Below are 17,009 nucleotides of genomic sequence, written 5' to 3'. Positions count from 1 at the left end.
ATTTGATGGCTGCAACACACTCAACAAAAGTTGGGACAGAGTTAAAATAAGATTGAAAAGTGCACAGAATATTCAAGTAACACCAGTTTGGAAGACTCCACATTAAGCAGGCTAATTGGTAGTAGGTGAGGTATCATGACTGGGTATAAAAGTAGCGTCCATTAAAGGCTCAGTCTCTGCAAGCAAGGATGGGTCGTGGCTCACCCCTTTGTGCCAAAATTCGTGAGAGAATTGTTAGTCAGTTCAATAGGAACATTTCCCAATGCAAGATTGCAGAGAATTTAGGTCTTTCAACATCTACAGTACATAATTTTGTGAAAAGATTCAGAGAATTCAGAGACATCTCAGTGCGTAAAGGGCAAGGTCGGAAACCACTGTTGAACGTGCGTGATCTTCGAGCCCTCAGGCAGCACTGCCTAAGAAACCGTCATGCTACTGTGACAATTATAGCCACCTGGGCTCGAGAGTACTTCGGAAAACCATTGTCACTTAACACAGTCCGTCGCTGCATCCAGAAATTCATCTTGAAACTGTATTACGCAAGGATGAAGCCATACATCAACTCTATGCAGAAACACCGGCGAGTTATCTGGGCCCGAACTCATCTCAGATGGACCGAAAGACTGTGGAACCATCAAGGCGACGTCTCTTCCCGGGACATCCATGCTTATTTCAGCAGGACAATGCCAGGCCACATTCTGCAGGGGCTACAACAGCGTGGCTTTGTAGACACAGAGTGCGTGTGCTTGACTGGCCTGCTGCCAGTCCAGATCTATCTCCTATTGAAAATGTATACGCATCATGAAGAGGAGAATCAGACAACGGAGACCACGGACTGTTGAGCAGCTGAAGTCTTATATCAAGCAAGAATGGATAAAATTTCCAATTGCAAATCTACTACAATTAGTATCCTCAGTTCCAAAACGATTAAAAAGTGTTATTAAAAGGAAAGGTGATGTAACACAATGATAAACATGCCTCTGTCCCAACTTTTGTTGAGTGTGTTGCAGCCATCAAATTCTAAATTTGTGTATATTTACAAAATACAATTAAGTTGGTCAGTAAAACTACTGAAAATCTTTTCTTTGTACTTTTGTCAGTTAAATAAAGGTTCACGTGAATTAACATATCACAGATTTTTGTTTTTATTGCATTTTTGAAAATATCCCAACTTTTCTGGAAATGGGGGTTTGTACAACAGTCTCTAAGAGATGACAGAGAATGGTGTGAAAAACACAGAAAAAAAACTCTCCTTGTTAACGTCTTTACACCTTGTTAATCAGAGAGGTCAGAGGAAAATAGCCAGACTGGTTCAAGTTGATAGGAAGGTGTTAGTAACTCAATTAAGTACGTGTTCCAACAGTGTTGTGCAGAAGAGCATCTCTGAACATACAATGTGTCGAACCTTGAAGTGGATGGGTTACAGCACCAAAAGAGCGCATCGGGTTCCACTCCTATACCAAATAAATTGGCCACTGAGTGTATATATAAGTGCCCTGTACATGATGATTTTGTCAGATGTTTGAATTTTTCTCAAGAATATTTTTAACAACTCTCCTTCAGCTCATTTACCTGGCAAAACAGAAGGAGCTTTTGGCTTCCAGTAGCTTTCCTGTAAATAACAACAGTCAAGGAACATCATCACTGTCTGCATTTCCACCAGGAATGACTCCATTGAACAATCAGCTTGGAATAACACAGGTAGGCAACACCATTGTGGAACTTCTCATCTTTCACAAGAAATCTTTGGAATGCCCAGTGTTCCATTGGGTAAGAGTGATGTGCTTGGCTCTTTGGCACAAAACATTTCTCTCCTTAAACCTCCATGCCCTGCATCAGTATTTTGAGGTGGTGAGGTTAGCGTAATGCTATTACAGTTCTTGAGACCCAGGTTCAATTCTTCAATTACCTGTATGGAGTTTGTATTTTCTCCCCTTGATCACATGGGTTTCCTCAGAGTGCTCCAGTTTCCTCCCACAATACGTACGGGTTAGTAGGTTAATTGCTCACATGGGTATAATTGGGCACAGCAGGCTTATTGAGCTGGGCGGGCCTGTTACTGTGTTGCATCTTTAAAAATAATTTAGCCTTGTATTGTACTTGTCAGCCATTTGATTCTTTCACTGTACTGAGTATATTTCTGCTGGCTGCTGGAATTACACGATAGTTACAAGTTTGGTGTAGCCTAGTTTTCCTTGGAATAGTTATGTACAGCACAGAAGAATACTTTCCAGCCTTTTTATCTGCATTGACAATCCCCTTTCTAACTCTAGTCTCTCATGCTGGAGCTGGAGCACAACCTTGCTCCTTGCTTAACCCTGTTATATCAGTGTCATTGCACTCTGTAGACAGACTGCCCTTCATTGTCTTTCTCCTGGTTAAGTTGGGTTTTCATGCTTTGTAAAGTTTGGCCATTGTGCAGTCAAACCCAGTGAGCTTTTCCGATGAATGTTGTACCTCAACAGTTTCAACAACTGCCTGTGAAGTAGTACCTGTGAAGCAGTCTGGACAGGATATGTGGAAGATAAGTCAGAGGGTCAGGTGAAAGGTGTATGTGCTTTCTCTCCATTGCTGCAACATGCTGCTCACCAAAGCCCAGGAATGAAAAAGGTGACAGAAATTGGTGGATACAGCTCAGTCAATCACAAGTAAACCCCTCCCCACCACTGAGCACGTTTATAAGGATCGCTGCCACAAGAAACCAGCATCCATCATCAAGGACTTCCACCTTCCAGGCCATGCTCTCTTGTCATTATTAATATTGGGCAGGAGGTACAGGAACCTTAGGTCCCACAACACCAGGTTTAGGAACAGTTATTTCTCTGCATCTGTCAGGTTCCTGAACCAGTGTGGATAACTTCGCTCACCACAACACTGAATGATTCTACAACCTACAGACTCACTTTCAAGGACTCTTTGCTACTTTCTTCTCAATATTACTTTTTTGTACAATTTGTCTTCTTTTGCACATTGCTTGTTTCTCAGTAAAAACACAAAATGCTGGCAGAACTCAGCAGGCCAGACAGCATCTATGGGAGGAGGTAGTGACAACGTTTCGGGCCGAAACCCTTCATCAGGGTCGAAACGTCCTCCCATAGATGCTGTCTGGCCTGCTGAGTTCTGCCAGCATTTTGTGTTTTTATTTATTTCCAGCATCTGCAGATTCACTCGTGTTTGCTTGTTTCTCAGTCTTTGTTTATGTATAGATTTTCGTAAAATTCTACTTTAAATGCCTGCAAGTAAATGAATTTCAGGGTTGTATATGCTAATGTGTATGTACTAAGGTAATAAATTTGCTTTGAACTTTTGTATAAACTTTTCCAGAGATCAATGTCACCTGGATTATCATCACAGCCTTCGTCTCTTGTTCCAGCCAATTCCAGTCAAGCAGGAACCACCCAAAATCACCTGGAACGCCTTCTCGACAAACTGACTGAGTTGTTCCCACAACATAACAGGTAACCATTAGGAAGGTTTAACTTTTGCAAAGTACTGTATTTGTCAACCTGGAGTGGAGAGCAAGTTTGTAAATTTGGTAGGAGCAAAGAATGTTGGGAATGGTAAGGGTGAAGCACTGCGGGTGGGGTGTGGTCAGGTGGCAGAGAAGGAGTGCCAGGGGCAGGAGGTGGTGGGGGTCCAGGTGCACCCCGCCCTGAGACACCAGGCAAGGATATTTGATTCCAAACCATTGGTTTATTGATCATTGCAGAATGTTGCTCTGGTGCATCCCGCTCCCTTCCCCCTTTCCCAACCATGATTCCACTCTCCCTGTTCCCTTCCCACTCTCAGTGCACTATAGAGACCCAAATCAGAGTCAGGTTTATCATCACTCACATAAGTCATGAATTTTTTTTATATATGTGCAGCAGCAGTACAGTGCAATGCATAAAATTACTGCAGTACTGTGCCAGTGGAGGGTCTCAAAAATCTTGGAATTCCTGAAATCAAGAGAGGCATTATGTAAATTCAGTTTAAAATATTGCATTTGACCTTTACTGTGTCCCTCGTGATGTCAACAGGGTGTCAGTTCTAATTCTCCTAGATCTAAGTGCTGCCTTCAACATAATTATCCTAGATCACCTTGAGAACTGGGCTGACCTCTTCCGCCATGTCCTAAATTCTTTTTGCTCATCTATCTTAGAGAAAATGTTTTTGTCTGTCTTGGAGACCAGTATTCTAGGAGATGCAGTGTACCTTTTGGTGTTGTCTTGGCCCCTTACTCCGCTCCTTATACATGCTCCTCTTAGGAGACGTCATTAGAGAGCATAATTTTCATTTCCACAGTTATACAGATGACATGCAATTGTACATCTCGGTTGAGCCTGATTATGATAACACCCTGTCTTCTCTGACTTCTGATGTGGCTGCAATAAACAAATGGATGAGCAATAACTTCCCAAAACTAAATGAAGATAAAACTGAAATACTTCTGGTTGGTCTCAAAGCCAAAAGAGAGAAACTTCTGGATAAACTTGAGAACTTGGCTCCCCTTGTAAAATCATAAGTAACAAGCTTGGGTGTTATCCTTGATTCAAGATTTGAATTTTAAAACCCACATAAAGAAAGTGACCAGGGTAGCATTTCTATACTTATTGCAAAGGTACATTCATTTCTATCATGTCTTGATGCTGAAACGAATTCACGCCTTTATATCGAATAGACTAGATTACTGCAATGCTGTCTTTACTGGCCTTCCAAAGCAATCTATTGACAAACTTTTAACTCATTCAGAATGCTGCTGCTAGATTCTTAACTAAAACCAGGATAACAGAACATCTCACTCCTGTGCTAGCTACTCTGTGTTGGCTTCCTGTATCTTTTAGAATTGATTTTAAAGTTCTCTCACTTCCTTTTAAAGCTCTCAATGGTCTGGGACAAGAGTATATCACAGAATAGTTTTTGTTTTGAATACTGCTTAAGCTCTCAGGTCTTCTTTTGCCAGTCTCATAAGTTTAAGCAATCTCAGAAGATAATTGGCAGATCAGCTTTTTTGAACTAAGCCCTTAAAATTAAGATGGCGCTCTACGGAAGGCAAATGACAGCTTACTGGTGGTTCGAAGGGCAAGGAAGTCAATTTAAAACATTATTAATAACACCATTTCTGAAGTAAATTGTGGTAAACTGTCATCATGAACAATATAGGGGTGAGCAACGTTGAAGCAGGGATGTGCCATACTGGTGTGTTGCAAAATTGATACAGATGGCGTTGGAATGAGCGACTCGGAGAGGAGGAGTCATGACAGAGGAGCTTCGATGCCCATCCAACTAACCTGGCATGTGAGGTTGGATCGCTCTAAGCACCGAGCTGATTTGGGGAGGTTTAGAACGGCGTTGGGCTGGCTGGCGTGCTCTAGGCCCAGAGTGTTAAGCTGCAGCGAGGCCCAAGTCCTAGTGTGAGGCATGATCTGCTGTTTGGGCAATTTAAACACTGGCCCAGAAAGACTGGAAAGGCAGGGTGTCAGGACTGGGGGCAATAGTCAGGCCGATTTTGCTTGGTCTCCTGCGATGTTCACTCCTCTCTCTCTCTAATGCTGAGGCTGTGAGACTGCTCTAGCTACTTTGCTTTGTGGCAATTTGCCCCACTGATATGATGAACTGAGACAAAGGCTTTGGGCCTACTCCAGGGATTTAATCTGAGGACTCAGTTTGGTTCAAGTTACTGTGCTCGCTTCTATTGTTTACAAGATTTGGTTTTTTTTCTTTTTTCTCTGCACATTGGGTGTTGGTCTTTTTTTTAAATTAGGTTCTTTCAGATTTCTTGCTTTGTGGTTGTGACAGATCTCAAGGTTGTGTAATTTATCCACTCTTTGATAATAAATGTACTTTAATCTTGAACTGTGGAACTCAATACCTAAAACAATAAGGAATGCAGGCTCAGTTAACTCTTTTAAATGACAACTCAAAACCTATTTATCTAACCTTACTTTTAACAAACATTTTTGTCTTTTATTTTCATGTTTGCAGTTTATCCCATTGTAAAGCACTTTGTCTATATCATCTGTATGAAAAATACTCCATAAATAAAGTTATTAGTGTTATTATTGTTTATTATAATACAGTCCTCAGTCTCCTACGCTCCAATGAATGAAGTCCTAGCCTGCTCAATCTCTCCCTAACTCAACTCCTGGCAAAATCTTTGTAAATATTTGCACACATTCCAGTTTAAATTCTCTAAGTTCATTTTTTAATATGTTGACTGAATATCAGGTAGGTTTTTTTTACACAGAGTGGTGGGTACCTTAAGTACCTGCCAGTGGTGGTGGTAGAGATTAATACATTTTAGCGATATTTAAGAAACTCTTAGGTAGGCACATGGATGATAGAAAAATGAAGGGTTATGTGGGAGAGAAGGCTTAGATTGTTCTTGGAGTAGGTTTAGAGGTCAGCACAATATCATTAGCAGAAAGGCCTGTACTGTGCTGTAATATTCTATGTTCTATTCTATTTAATGACACCAGAACAACAGCAGAGTGAAGCAGCACACAGAATGCTGGAGGAACTCATCAAGTCACGTTTAGCGCCCTGAGTTCCTCCAGCATTTTGTTGTTCCTCCAGTGATGTCTTGCTAATAGATGCAGAGAGAATCCAACCCCTGTGTTTGGTGATGTCCCCACCCAGCAGTTGTTGGTCTGGACTAACTTCCTGCATTGTCTCTGGTAGGGACATGATGATCGTCTTTCTACGGCAGGTCCGGATGATGAACAATAACTCCTTGTCTGGACTATCCTTTGAACAGATCATCAGTCAAGTATCAGCCCTTATCAAGAACCATCAGCCACACCTTGGGGTGAGTGTAAAGTTCTTTTTTCAGTCCTGTTACTGCTTCATAATGTGTCTATGTTTATTCTGAAGGGACTTGGGAGCCCTTGTGCAGGAATCCCTAAAGGTTAATTTGCAGGTTGAGTCTGTAGTGAGGAAGGCAAATGTAATGTTACCATTCATTTTGAGAGGACTAGAATTTAAAGCAAGGATGTAATGTTGAGGTTTTGTAAGGCACTGGTCAAAGTTCATTTATTATCAAAGTATGTATATCATATACAACCTTAAGATTAGTCTTCTTGCAGGCAGCCACAAAACAAAAAAACAATAGAATTCATGGGAAAAAAGCAACACTACAAAGACATACACTCAACATGCAAAAAACAGAAAGAACAGATGAGCTAACAATCTAAGAGCAAACAAACAATCCACAGAACATGAAACACGAAGTGCCCGTAAGTAAGTCCACTGCCACGGAGACAGGTCAGTGCTGCAGCTGGTCCAGAAGCCTGATGGCTGCAGGCCGCAGCTGCAGAGACAGGTTCAGCACTGAGGCTCTGGGCTGGTACTTGCTGGAGTTTAGAGGAAGGAGGAGGATCTCATTGAAGCTTACTGAATATTGAAAGGCCAAGATAGTGGATATGGAGAGGATGTTTCCTATAGTGGGGAAGCCTAAGACCCGAGGGCACAGCCTTAGAATAGAAGAATGTTCTTTTAGAATAGAGATAAGCAGAAATTTATTTAGCCAAGGGGTGGTGAATCTGTGGAATTCATTGCCACAGATGGCTGTGGAGGCCAAGTCATTGGGTATATTTAAACTGGGGTTGATAGGTTCTTGATTAGTCAGGGTGTGAAAGGTTACAGGGTAAAGGCAGGAGAATGGGGTTGAGAGGGAAAATAAATCAGCCATGATGGAATGGCAGAGCAGACTCGATGGGCCTAATGGCAAAATTTGCTCCGAATGGTTTTCACCTTGATTGATACTAGAGAGAATTAAGAGTGAATTGACATACTGACAAGATCTGTGTGTTATGATTAGTTTCTTCATTATCTTGTCATTGGATTTCAGTTAATAGTTTTGAATTCCTTGTTTTTCCTCACAGAATGTAAATCTGGACTTTGTAAGCCTGCCTGCTGATCCATCAATGGCTACTTGGAGGAACGTCTCAAAAGATCCCCAGGTTAGCCAACTCAGATTTATGACTGGTATTTCATATCAGAGTGGAATTGGCACTGAACCTGGGCATCAGGTATGCTACATATGCCCAGAGCAAGAGTGGCAATGGAGTAATAAGATTAAACATTTTACTGAGTCATGTTAGCCACGGTACACACAGGGCAACTTATCTTGTGAGCAATGAAGTGGGTCTGCCGAGATGAAAACATGCATACTCAAAAGCCTGCACAAAAAGAGGGGCAAAATCGATGTATTGTGCGATCAACTGGCTGCATACACACTTGCCACATTCTCACAATTGATCTGATACATTTCAAGGTATCCTTGGGCTGTTGTCACTTGATTCCTCTCTGTAACCCAACTAAAGTTCAAAGTATATTTATTATCAAAGTACATATATGTCACCATGTACAACTCTAGTAGACATTCATTTTCTTGCGGGCATACTTAGTAAATACACAAAACACAATAGAATCAACGAAAGATTGCACACAACAGGACGGACAAACAACCAACACAAAATGCTGGAGGAACTCACCAGGCCAGGCAGCATCTGTGGAAAAGAGTAAACAGTCGATGTTTTGAGCTGTTGCCTGGATTGGGGAGTTTGCCTTATGAAAACAGGTTGAGTGAACTTGGCCTTTTCTCCTTGGCGCGACGGAGGATGAGAGGTGACCTGATAGAGGTGTATAAGATGATGAGAGGCATTGATCGTGTGGATAGTCAGAGGCTTTTACCCAGGGCTGAAATGGTTGCCACAAGAGGACACAGGTTTGGTTTAAGGTGCTGGGGAGTAGGTACAGAGGAGATGTCAGGGCTAAGTTTTTTACTCAGAGAGTGGTAAATGCGTGGAATGGGCTGCTGGCAATGGTGGTGGAGGCGGATACGATAGGGTCTTTTAAGAGACTTGGATAGGTACATGGAGCTCAAAAAAATAGAGGGCTATAGGCAAACCTAGTAATTTCTAAGGTAGGGACATGTTCGGTACAACTTTGTGGGCTGAAGGGCCTGTGTTGTGCTGTAGGTTTTCTATGTTTCTATGACCTCCTTGCTCTCCTTGACCAGGCTAAGGTCATCGAGCTGCATCTCCAGTTCCCTAATGCGGCCCCTTAGGAGTTGCAGCTCAACACACCAGTTGCAGATACGGCCGGCTGGGAGACTCCAGGACCTCCCACATCTGACACCAAGCACAGAACACCAGCCTCACACACATACTTCCTCCTTTCTGCAGTTAATACAGGTAGACCTCCCTTGCCTCGTCCTGTTACCACCTAAGCCCATTGTTGAGCCAAAACCCTATTACTCTGCTGCCCGCTGGATATGGCAGTCTTCTTTTTAAACCTTTCGTGCTCTACTGGCTGACATCATGCGCCTACACAGTCTTGCCTCTCTTTTACCCCATGTAGTAAAAACTGCCTTCGCTCCCGAAATCAGCCGTTCACTCGCAGCCTTCTGGCTTCAAATCAAAAACCGTTTGAGATTCCTTGCCTTTTTAAACCTTTCGTGCTCTACTGGCTGACGTTACGCGCTTGCACAATCTTGCCTCTCTTTTAACCCGTGTAGTAAAAACTGCCTTCGCTCCCGAAATCAGCTCTTCACTCACAGCCTTCTTGCTCCGAAATATACATGAGGAGAAAAAATCTTTACGTTATGTCTCTGAGACTATGTCCACACTACACTGGATAAATCCGTAACAGAAGCTTTTTCTCTTCGTTTTTACCCTCCGTCCACACTAAACCAGCTTTTCCTCCCCCGAAACTGGAGCTTCTCAGAAACACTTTCCAGGGTGTGTAATTTTGAAAATGATGCTTGGGCAGATCAGTGTGGACAGGGTAACCGGAGAAATCTGTAAACGCTGTCAGATGACAGCGCACCATTTCATTGTTTTCTTGAACGCAACCTAAAAATTTCAGAACAGACGGCAATGAGACTGAAGCCAAAAGAGTTAGAAATGTACTCACCAAATACTTTGACCCATTACTGAATAAATAAGTATACTCACTTTGCTCTGTTTTCTGTCCTTGCTCGTATGAAGGTGGTTTGCCTATTTATGCAAGTACTTCTCTGACAATAGATGTGTAACAGCCTAATGTAACATTGTATGGAAATACAAGTTAACACTGATGCAGACATGTTTTATACATTTAACAAGGGGCTTTATTAATGCAACAGAGTTAGTCAGTTATTCAATGTTCGTCATCAGCCAGGTCATACTGTCAGTTGCCTCCATACGTTTCAGTATTTGTTTTTTCTTTTAAGTCCTCCTGTGCGAGAGCCAACAGCTGCCCGTCATTTAAGTTTTTGTAGTCTGTAACTGAACAAACATGCACTGCCTTTCACAGCGAGATTCAACACCAAACCATGTCGCTTGTTTTCAGAAGATGTGTCCTGCGCATGCGCAGTAGGAGGAAATTCGCCGAAATATCCGTTTCAGTGTGGACAGAAATATTTTAAAAAACACATAGTGTGGACTCCTATCGTTTTTATGTGAAACCGGCATTTTCAAAATTATCCGGTCTAGTGTAGATGTAGCCTTAATGTGCAATGTGAAGCAAGAGAAGATGTTGCTCATCAAAAAGAAAGATTAGCCCGATGTCTTGTAGCCATAACAAAGAAGTGCTGATGGCATCAATTTAAGTCTTTGGGTGAGTGTGCAGGAAGGCATGAATAGATAAAAGAGAGGACACTGCTTTGGCAAATGCAAGCAATGCTGCTAAATATGGATAGAACATTAAGAGGAGAATTCTGAAATAAAAGCTCACTGCCAAAATGGTCAGTTGACACAAGAGCATCAAAATCAGATCTATTAGCACTGACTTAGGTTAGATGAAATTTGTTTTGTGGCAGCAGTACAATGCAAAGACATAAAATTAATATAAATAACAAAAACAAATAGTGCAAAACAAAAAGAAATCATGAGATAATGTTCATGGGCTGTTCAGAAATCCAACAGTGGAAGGGAAAAAGGAGACATCCAAGGTTGAGAAATACAGTTCTTTAAAGGTAGAGATAATCCATCAGAAAGTTAAAATAATCTCCAGTCTTACTGCGTAAAATATAAAGGTTTAAAGGCATTGTTTATAGTCATGAGATTGTGAGTGGCATGGTAGCATTATTCACTGGAATTTAGAAGATTGAGGGGGGATCTTATTGAAACGTATAAAATTCTAAAGGGATTGGACAGGCTAGATGCAGGAAGATTGTTTCCGATGTTGGGGAAGTCCAGAACGAGGGGTCACAGTTTAAGGATAAAGGGGAAGCCTTTTAGGACCGAGATGAGGGAAAACTTCTTCACACAGAGAGTGGTGAATCTGTAGAATTCTCTGCTACAGGAAACAGTTGAGGCCGGTTCATTGGCTATATTTAAGAGGAAGTTAGATATGGCCCTTGTGGCTAAAGGGATCAGGGGGTATGGAGAGAAAGCAGGTACAGGGTTCTGAGTTGGATGATCAGCCATGATCATACTGAATGGCGGTGCAGGCTTGAAGGGCCGAATGGCCTACTCCTGCACCTATTTTCTATATTTCTATAGCAGCTAGTGTAACATTTTTCAGTGCCACTGACAACGGTTCAAATCCCACTGCTGTCTGTAAGGAGTTCATATGTTCTCTCCATGACTACGTGAATTTCATCTGGGTGCTCTGGTTTCCTCCCACATTCCAAAGGGTTAGAGTTGGTCAGTTGTGGGCATGCTATATTGGTGCTTGAAGCGTGCCGGATGTATTGGTCAACAACGCAAATGCCAAGTTCAGTGTATGTTTCCATGTTTTGATGTACATATGACAAATAAAGTTAATCTTTAATCACTAGACCAAAGGCGTTGCTATCCAGAGGTTAGGGACAGACAATAATTTCTGGCTTTGCCATGATGTGTCAATAAACATACAGTCAGCTGATGCAGGATAGGTAGAAGAAGCCAAATGTCTTTTGTTCAGGAATTTGCACGATCCAGTCTTGTAGGAATTATCCTTTGGTGCCTGCCTTATACTTTCCTTGCTTCCCAGAAGGAGGAGGAAGAATCATGTGTCATTTGCCAGGAAGAATTAACCAGCAATCGTCTTTTTGTGATGAAGTGTGGGCACAAATATCACCGAGAGGTAACTGATTGTTTCATTTTTCCTTTTAATATTTCATTTAATTTGTGGGACAATTTGATTGGTAGATCTCACATTGATGCTTGACTGAAAGGTGGAAACTTTGACTGGTCCATCACAGTGAGTCCAGGTAGATAATTCAACTATGGCTGTAACCACAATCCTGCTAATGTAAACCTCCACATGACTACATTTGGTGAGCAGAAGTGTCAACACTTCTCCTTTAAAGTTGACTCATCTTCCAACATTCACTGTCTCTTCATGTGAGTGGCTGTGAAGCAAATGCATCCAGACCTGAAGAAAACTCAATTCATATGGATGTGCTACAGATCATAAGACCATAAGACAGAGAAAGCAGAATTAGGCCATTCAGCCCATCAAGTCTGCTCTGCCATTCCATCATGGCTGATCCTGGATCCTACTCAACCTCATACACCTGCCTTCTCACCATATTCTTTGATGCCCTGACTGATCAGGAAACAATCAACTTCTGCCTTAAGCATACACATGGACTTGGCCTCCACCGCAGTCTGTGGCAGAGCATTCCACAGATTCACTACTCTCTGGCTAAAAATAATTCCTCCTTAGCTCTGTTCTAAAGGGTCGCCCCTCAATTTTGAGGCTGTGCCCTCTAGTTCTGGATACCACCACCATAGGAAATATCCTCTCCATATCCACCCCATCTGGTCCTTTCAGCATTCACTGGCAGCCAACCAGAAAAGCCCCCTTTTATTCCCACTCACTGCCTCCTGCCTGACAGCCATTCTGCTATCCATACCAGTATCTCTCCTGTAAAGCTGTAGTATTTTATCTTGCTAAGCAGCCTCATGTGTGGCACCTTATCAAATGCCTTCTGAAAATACAAGTAAATGACATCCACTGTCTCTTCTTTGTCCACCCTGCTTGTTACTTCCTCAAAGAACTTTAACAGACTTGTCAGGCAAGATTTCCCTTCACAGAAACCATGCTGACTTTGACATATTTTATCATTAGTCTCCAAGTACCCCAAACCCTCATCCTTAATAAAGGACTCCAACACTTTCCCAACCACTGAGATTAGGCTAACTGGCCAATAATTTCCTTTTTTCTGTCTTCCTCCCTTCTCAAAGAACGAACTGACATTTGCAATTTTCCAGTCCTCCAGGACCATGCCAGAGTCAAGTGATTCTTGAAAGATCATGACCAATGCATCCGGTATCTCTTCAGCAACCTCTCTCAGGACTCTGGGATGTAGTCCATCTGGTCCAGGTGACTTCTCTACCTTAAGACCTCTCAGTCTGCCTTGCACTTTTTCTTTTGTAATAGCAATGGCACTCACTCCTGCTCCCTGATACTCACAGACCTCTGGCACACTGCTAGTGTCTTCCATAGTGAAGACTGATGCAGAGTATTTACTAAGTTCATCTGCCATTTCTTTGTCCCCCATTACTACCTCACCAGCATCATTTTCCAGTGGTCCAATATCAACTCTCACCTCCCTTTTACTCTTTTTATAATTGAAAAAACTTTTGGTATCCTGCTTTATACTATTGGCTAGTTTGCACCCATATTTCATCTTTTCCCTTCTTATAGCTTTTTTAGTTGCCTTTTGTTGGATTTTAAAAACTTCCCAATCATCCAATTTCCCACTAACTTTTGCTACCTTATATGCCCTTTCCTTGGCTTTTATGTAGTCATTAACTTCCTTTTTCAGCCACAATTGCCTAGCCTTGCCAGTTGAGAAATACTTCTGTGGGACATATCTCATATCTTCCCTGTGCTTTGTGAAGTACTCCCAGAAACTTCAGCCATCTCTGCTCTGCTGTCATCCCCCACCAGTATCCCTCTCCAATCCACCTGGGCAAGCTCCTCTCTCATATATCTGTAATTCCCTTTATTCCATTGCAATACTGATACATGTAGTTTATGCTTCTCCCTCTCAAATTGCAATATGAATTCAGTCATATTATATATCACCATATAACAATTACAGCATAGAAACAGGCCATCTCGGCCCTTCTAGTCTGTGCCTAACGCTTACTCTCACCTAGTCCCACCAACCTGCACTCAGCCCATAACCCTCCATTCCTTTCCTGTCCATATACCTATCCAATTTTTTTTTAATGACAATACCGAACCTGCCTCTACCACTTCTACTGGAAGCTCGTTCCACACAGCTACCACTCTGAGTAAAAAAATTCCCCCTCGTGTTACCCCTAAACTTTTGCCCCTTAACTCTCAAACTCATGTCCTCTTGTTTGAATCTCCCAAACTCTGATTCTCTAAGGGACCAATTTTATCCCTCACTATCCTTTTGCTATTAATATAACTGTAGAAACCCTTTGGATTTATTTTCACCTTACTTGCCAAAGCAACCTTGTATTTTCTCTTAGCTTTTCTAATTTCTTTCTTAAGATTCTTTTTACATTCTTTATATTCCTCAAGCACCTCATTTACTTCATGCTACCTACGTTTACTGTAGATCTCTCTCTTTTTCTGAACCAAATTTCCAATATCCCTTGAAAACCATGGCTCTCTCAAACTTTTAACCTTTCCTTTCAACCTAACAGGAACATAAAGATTCTGTACCCTCAAAATTTCACCTTTAAATGACCTCCATTTCTCTATTACATCCTTCCCATAAAACAAATTGTCCCAATCCACTCTTCCTAAATCCTTTCACATATCCTCAAAGTTAGCCTTTTTCCAATCAAAAATCTCAACCCTGGGTCCAGTCCTATCCCTCTCCATAATTATATTGAAACTAATGGTATTGTGATCACTGGACCCGAAGTGCTCCCCAACACATACCTCTGTCACCTGACCTATCTCATTCCCTAACAGGAGATCCAACACTGCCCCTTCTCTAGTTGGTACCTCTATGTATTGCTGCAAAAAACTATCCTGCTCACATTTTACAAACTCCAAACCATCCAGCCCTTTTACAGAATGGGCTTCCCCAGTCTATGTGTGGAAAATTAAAATCTCCCACAATCACAACCTTGTGCTTACTACAAATATCTGCTATCTCCTTACAAATTTGCTCCTCCAATTCTCGCTCCCCATTAGGTGGTCTATAATACACCCCTATAAGTGTTACTACACCTTTTCCATTCCTCAATTCCACCCAAATAGCTTCCCTAGATGAGCCCTCTAATCTATCCTGCCAGAGCACCACTGTAATATTTTCTCTGACAAGCAACGCAACACCTCTCCCTCTTGTCCCTCCAATTCTATCACACCTGAAGCAACGAAATTCATGAATATTTGTTGCCAATCACACCCCTCCTGCAACCATGTTTCACTAATAGCCACAACCTCATATTTCCAGGTATCAATCCATGCTCTAAGCTCATCCACCTTTCTTACAATGCTCCTAGCATTAAAATAGATGCATTTAAAAAACTCTCCACCTCTTCCTCTCTGTTTATCCCTAACAGTGAAAGCAACTTTACTGTCTTCTTTTTCTTCCTTCTCCCATACATCTGTTCCTACACTCTGGTTCCCTTCCCCTCTTGTATCTAGTTTAAATCCACTGGAGCCTCTCTAGCAAACCTTCCTGCAAGAATATTTGTCCCCCTTCAGTTCAGATGTAAACCGTCCCACCGGAACAGGTCCCACCTTCCCTGGAAAACTGCCCAATTATCTATAAATCTGAAGCCCTCCCTCCTGCACCATGTCTTCAGCCACGTGTTGATCTGCGCTATCTTACTATTTCGAAACCCACCTGCACGTGGCACTGGTAGCAGTCCTGAGATTGCTATCCTGAAGGTCCTGTCCTTTAACTTGGCGCCTAGCTCCCTAAACTCACCTTTCAGGACCTCCTCACTCTTCCTACCCACGTCATTGGTCCCTACATGGACCACGACATCTGGCTGCTCACCCTCCCTCTTGAGAATACTGAGAACTCGATCCGAGATATCACGGACCCTGGCACCACCGAGGCAACAGACCATCCGGTATTCTGGATCTCTTCCACAGAATCTCCTATCTGTCCCCCTTACTATCGAATCCCCTATCACTACTGCTCTCCTCTTTTCCCTCCTTCCCTTCTGAGCTGAGGGTCCAGTCTCGGTGCCAGAGACGCAACCACTGCAACTTGTCCCTGGTAGGTCGTCCCCACCAACAGTATCCAAAATGGTATACTTATTATTGATGGGAACGGCCACAGGGGTGCTCTGCTCAGTCTGTCTAATCCCCTTCCCTCTCCTGACTGGAGGTAGTGATCATATTATGATCACTGCCTCCTAAGGGCTCCTTTACATTAATCATAAACAGAAGAGATTCTGCAGATGCTGGAACTCCAGAGCAACACACACAAAATGCTGGAGAAACTCAGCAGGTCAGGCAGCATCTTTGGAAATGAATAAACAGTCAACATTTTGGGTTGAGACCCTTCAACTGGACTGAAAAGGAAGAAGAAAGAAAACAGGCATCTTCATCATTTTGTATGTGTTTCTCTGGGTATGCTACAGTGAACATAGGACATAGAATATTACACCACAGCACAGGTCCTTCAGCCCACAATGTTGTGCTGACCTTAAGCAAACCCTATGATCAATCTAACCCTTCCCTCCTCCATAGCTCTCCATTAATCTTTCATCAATGTGCCTATTTAAGAGTCTCTTAACTGTCGCTAATGTATCTGCCTCTACCACCACCCCTGGCAGCAGGTTCCATGCACCCATCACTCTCTGTGGTTTAAAAAAAACATCTGACATCCTCCTCTGTACTTTTCAACAATCATCTTAAAAAGATGTCCCCTCGGATTAGCCAATATTAGAGATATTTATCCAGTAACCTAAAATTTGGGCACATTTTGCTTTGCCAAAGTGCCACCTATTGAGTTTTGAGCTTCCTTTGCACCACCTGGTCATTCATTTGATTTGCTCTGGATCCCCTCCAGCAGCTGCATAATGATTCTGGGTAGAATCAGATGTTACTCCTTCCCCTGCGACAGAAGCTGTTGTGGCTGTGATTAATGTATCCAACTCCCTCTT

At 42.3% G+C, this 17,009-nt stretch overlaps 1 protein-coding gene across 4 annotated transcripts in view; it reads left to right on the top strand.

Moving 5' to 3' along the window:
- Positions 1–17,009, top strand: part of LOC140716952 (E3 ubiquitin-protein ligase DZIP3-like) — a 195,102-nt gene that overhangs the window by 176,699 nt on the left and 1,394 nt on the right. For 3 of the 4 annotated variants that reach the window (XM_073030129.1, XM_073030126.1, XM_073030128.1), the window contains exons 33-37: positions 1,564–1,701; positions 3,325–3,458; positions 6,661–6,787; positions 7,863–7,940; positions 11,941–12,033. In XM_073030129.1, coding sequence (XP_072886230.1) covers positions 1,564–1,701; positions 3,325–3,458; positions 6,661–6,787; positions 7,863–7,940; positions 11,941–12,033 — 570 coding nt within the window. The remainder of the gene's footprint in view (positions 1–1,563; positions 1,702–3,324; positions 3,459–6,660; positions 6,788–7,862; positions 7,941–11,940; positions 12,034–17,009) is intronic. The other variant, XM_073030130.1, reaches the window with a different exon arrangement.

The sequence above is a fragment of the Hemitrygon akajei genome, chromosome 26 (genome assembly GCF_048418815.1).
Source record: "Hemitrygon akajei chromosome 26, sHemAka1.3, whole genome shotgun sequence".
In the NCBI taxonomy this organism is placed as follows: domain Eukaryota; kingdom Metazoa; phylum Chordata; class Chondrichthyes; order Myliobatiformes; family Dasyatidae; genus Hemitrygon; species Hemitrygon akajei.
Note: the sequence above shows the minus strand (reverse complement) of the source record. Positions and strands in the feature narration are given on the sequence as shown.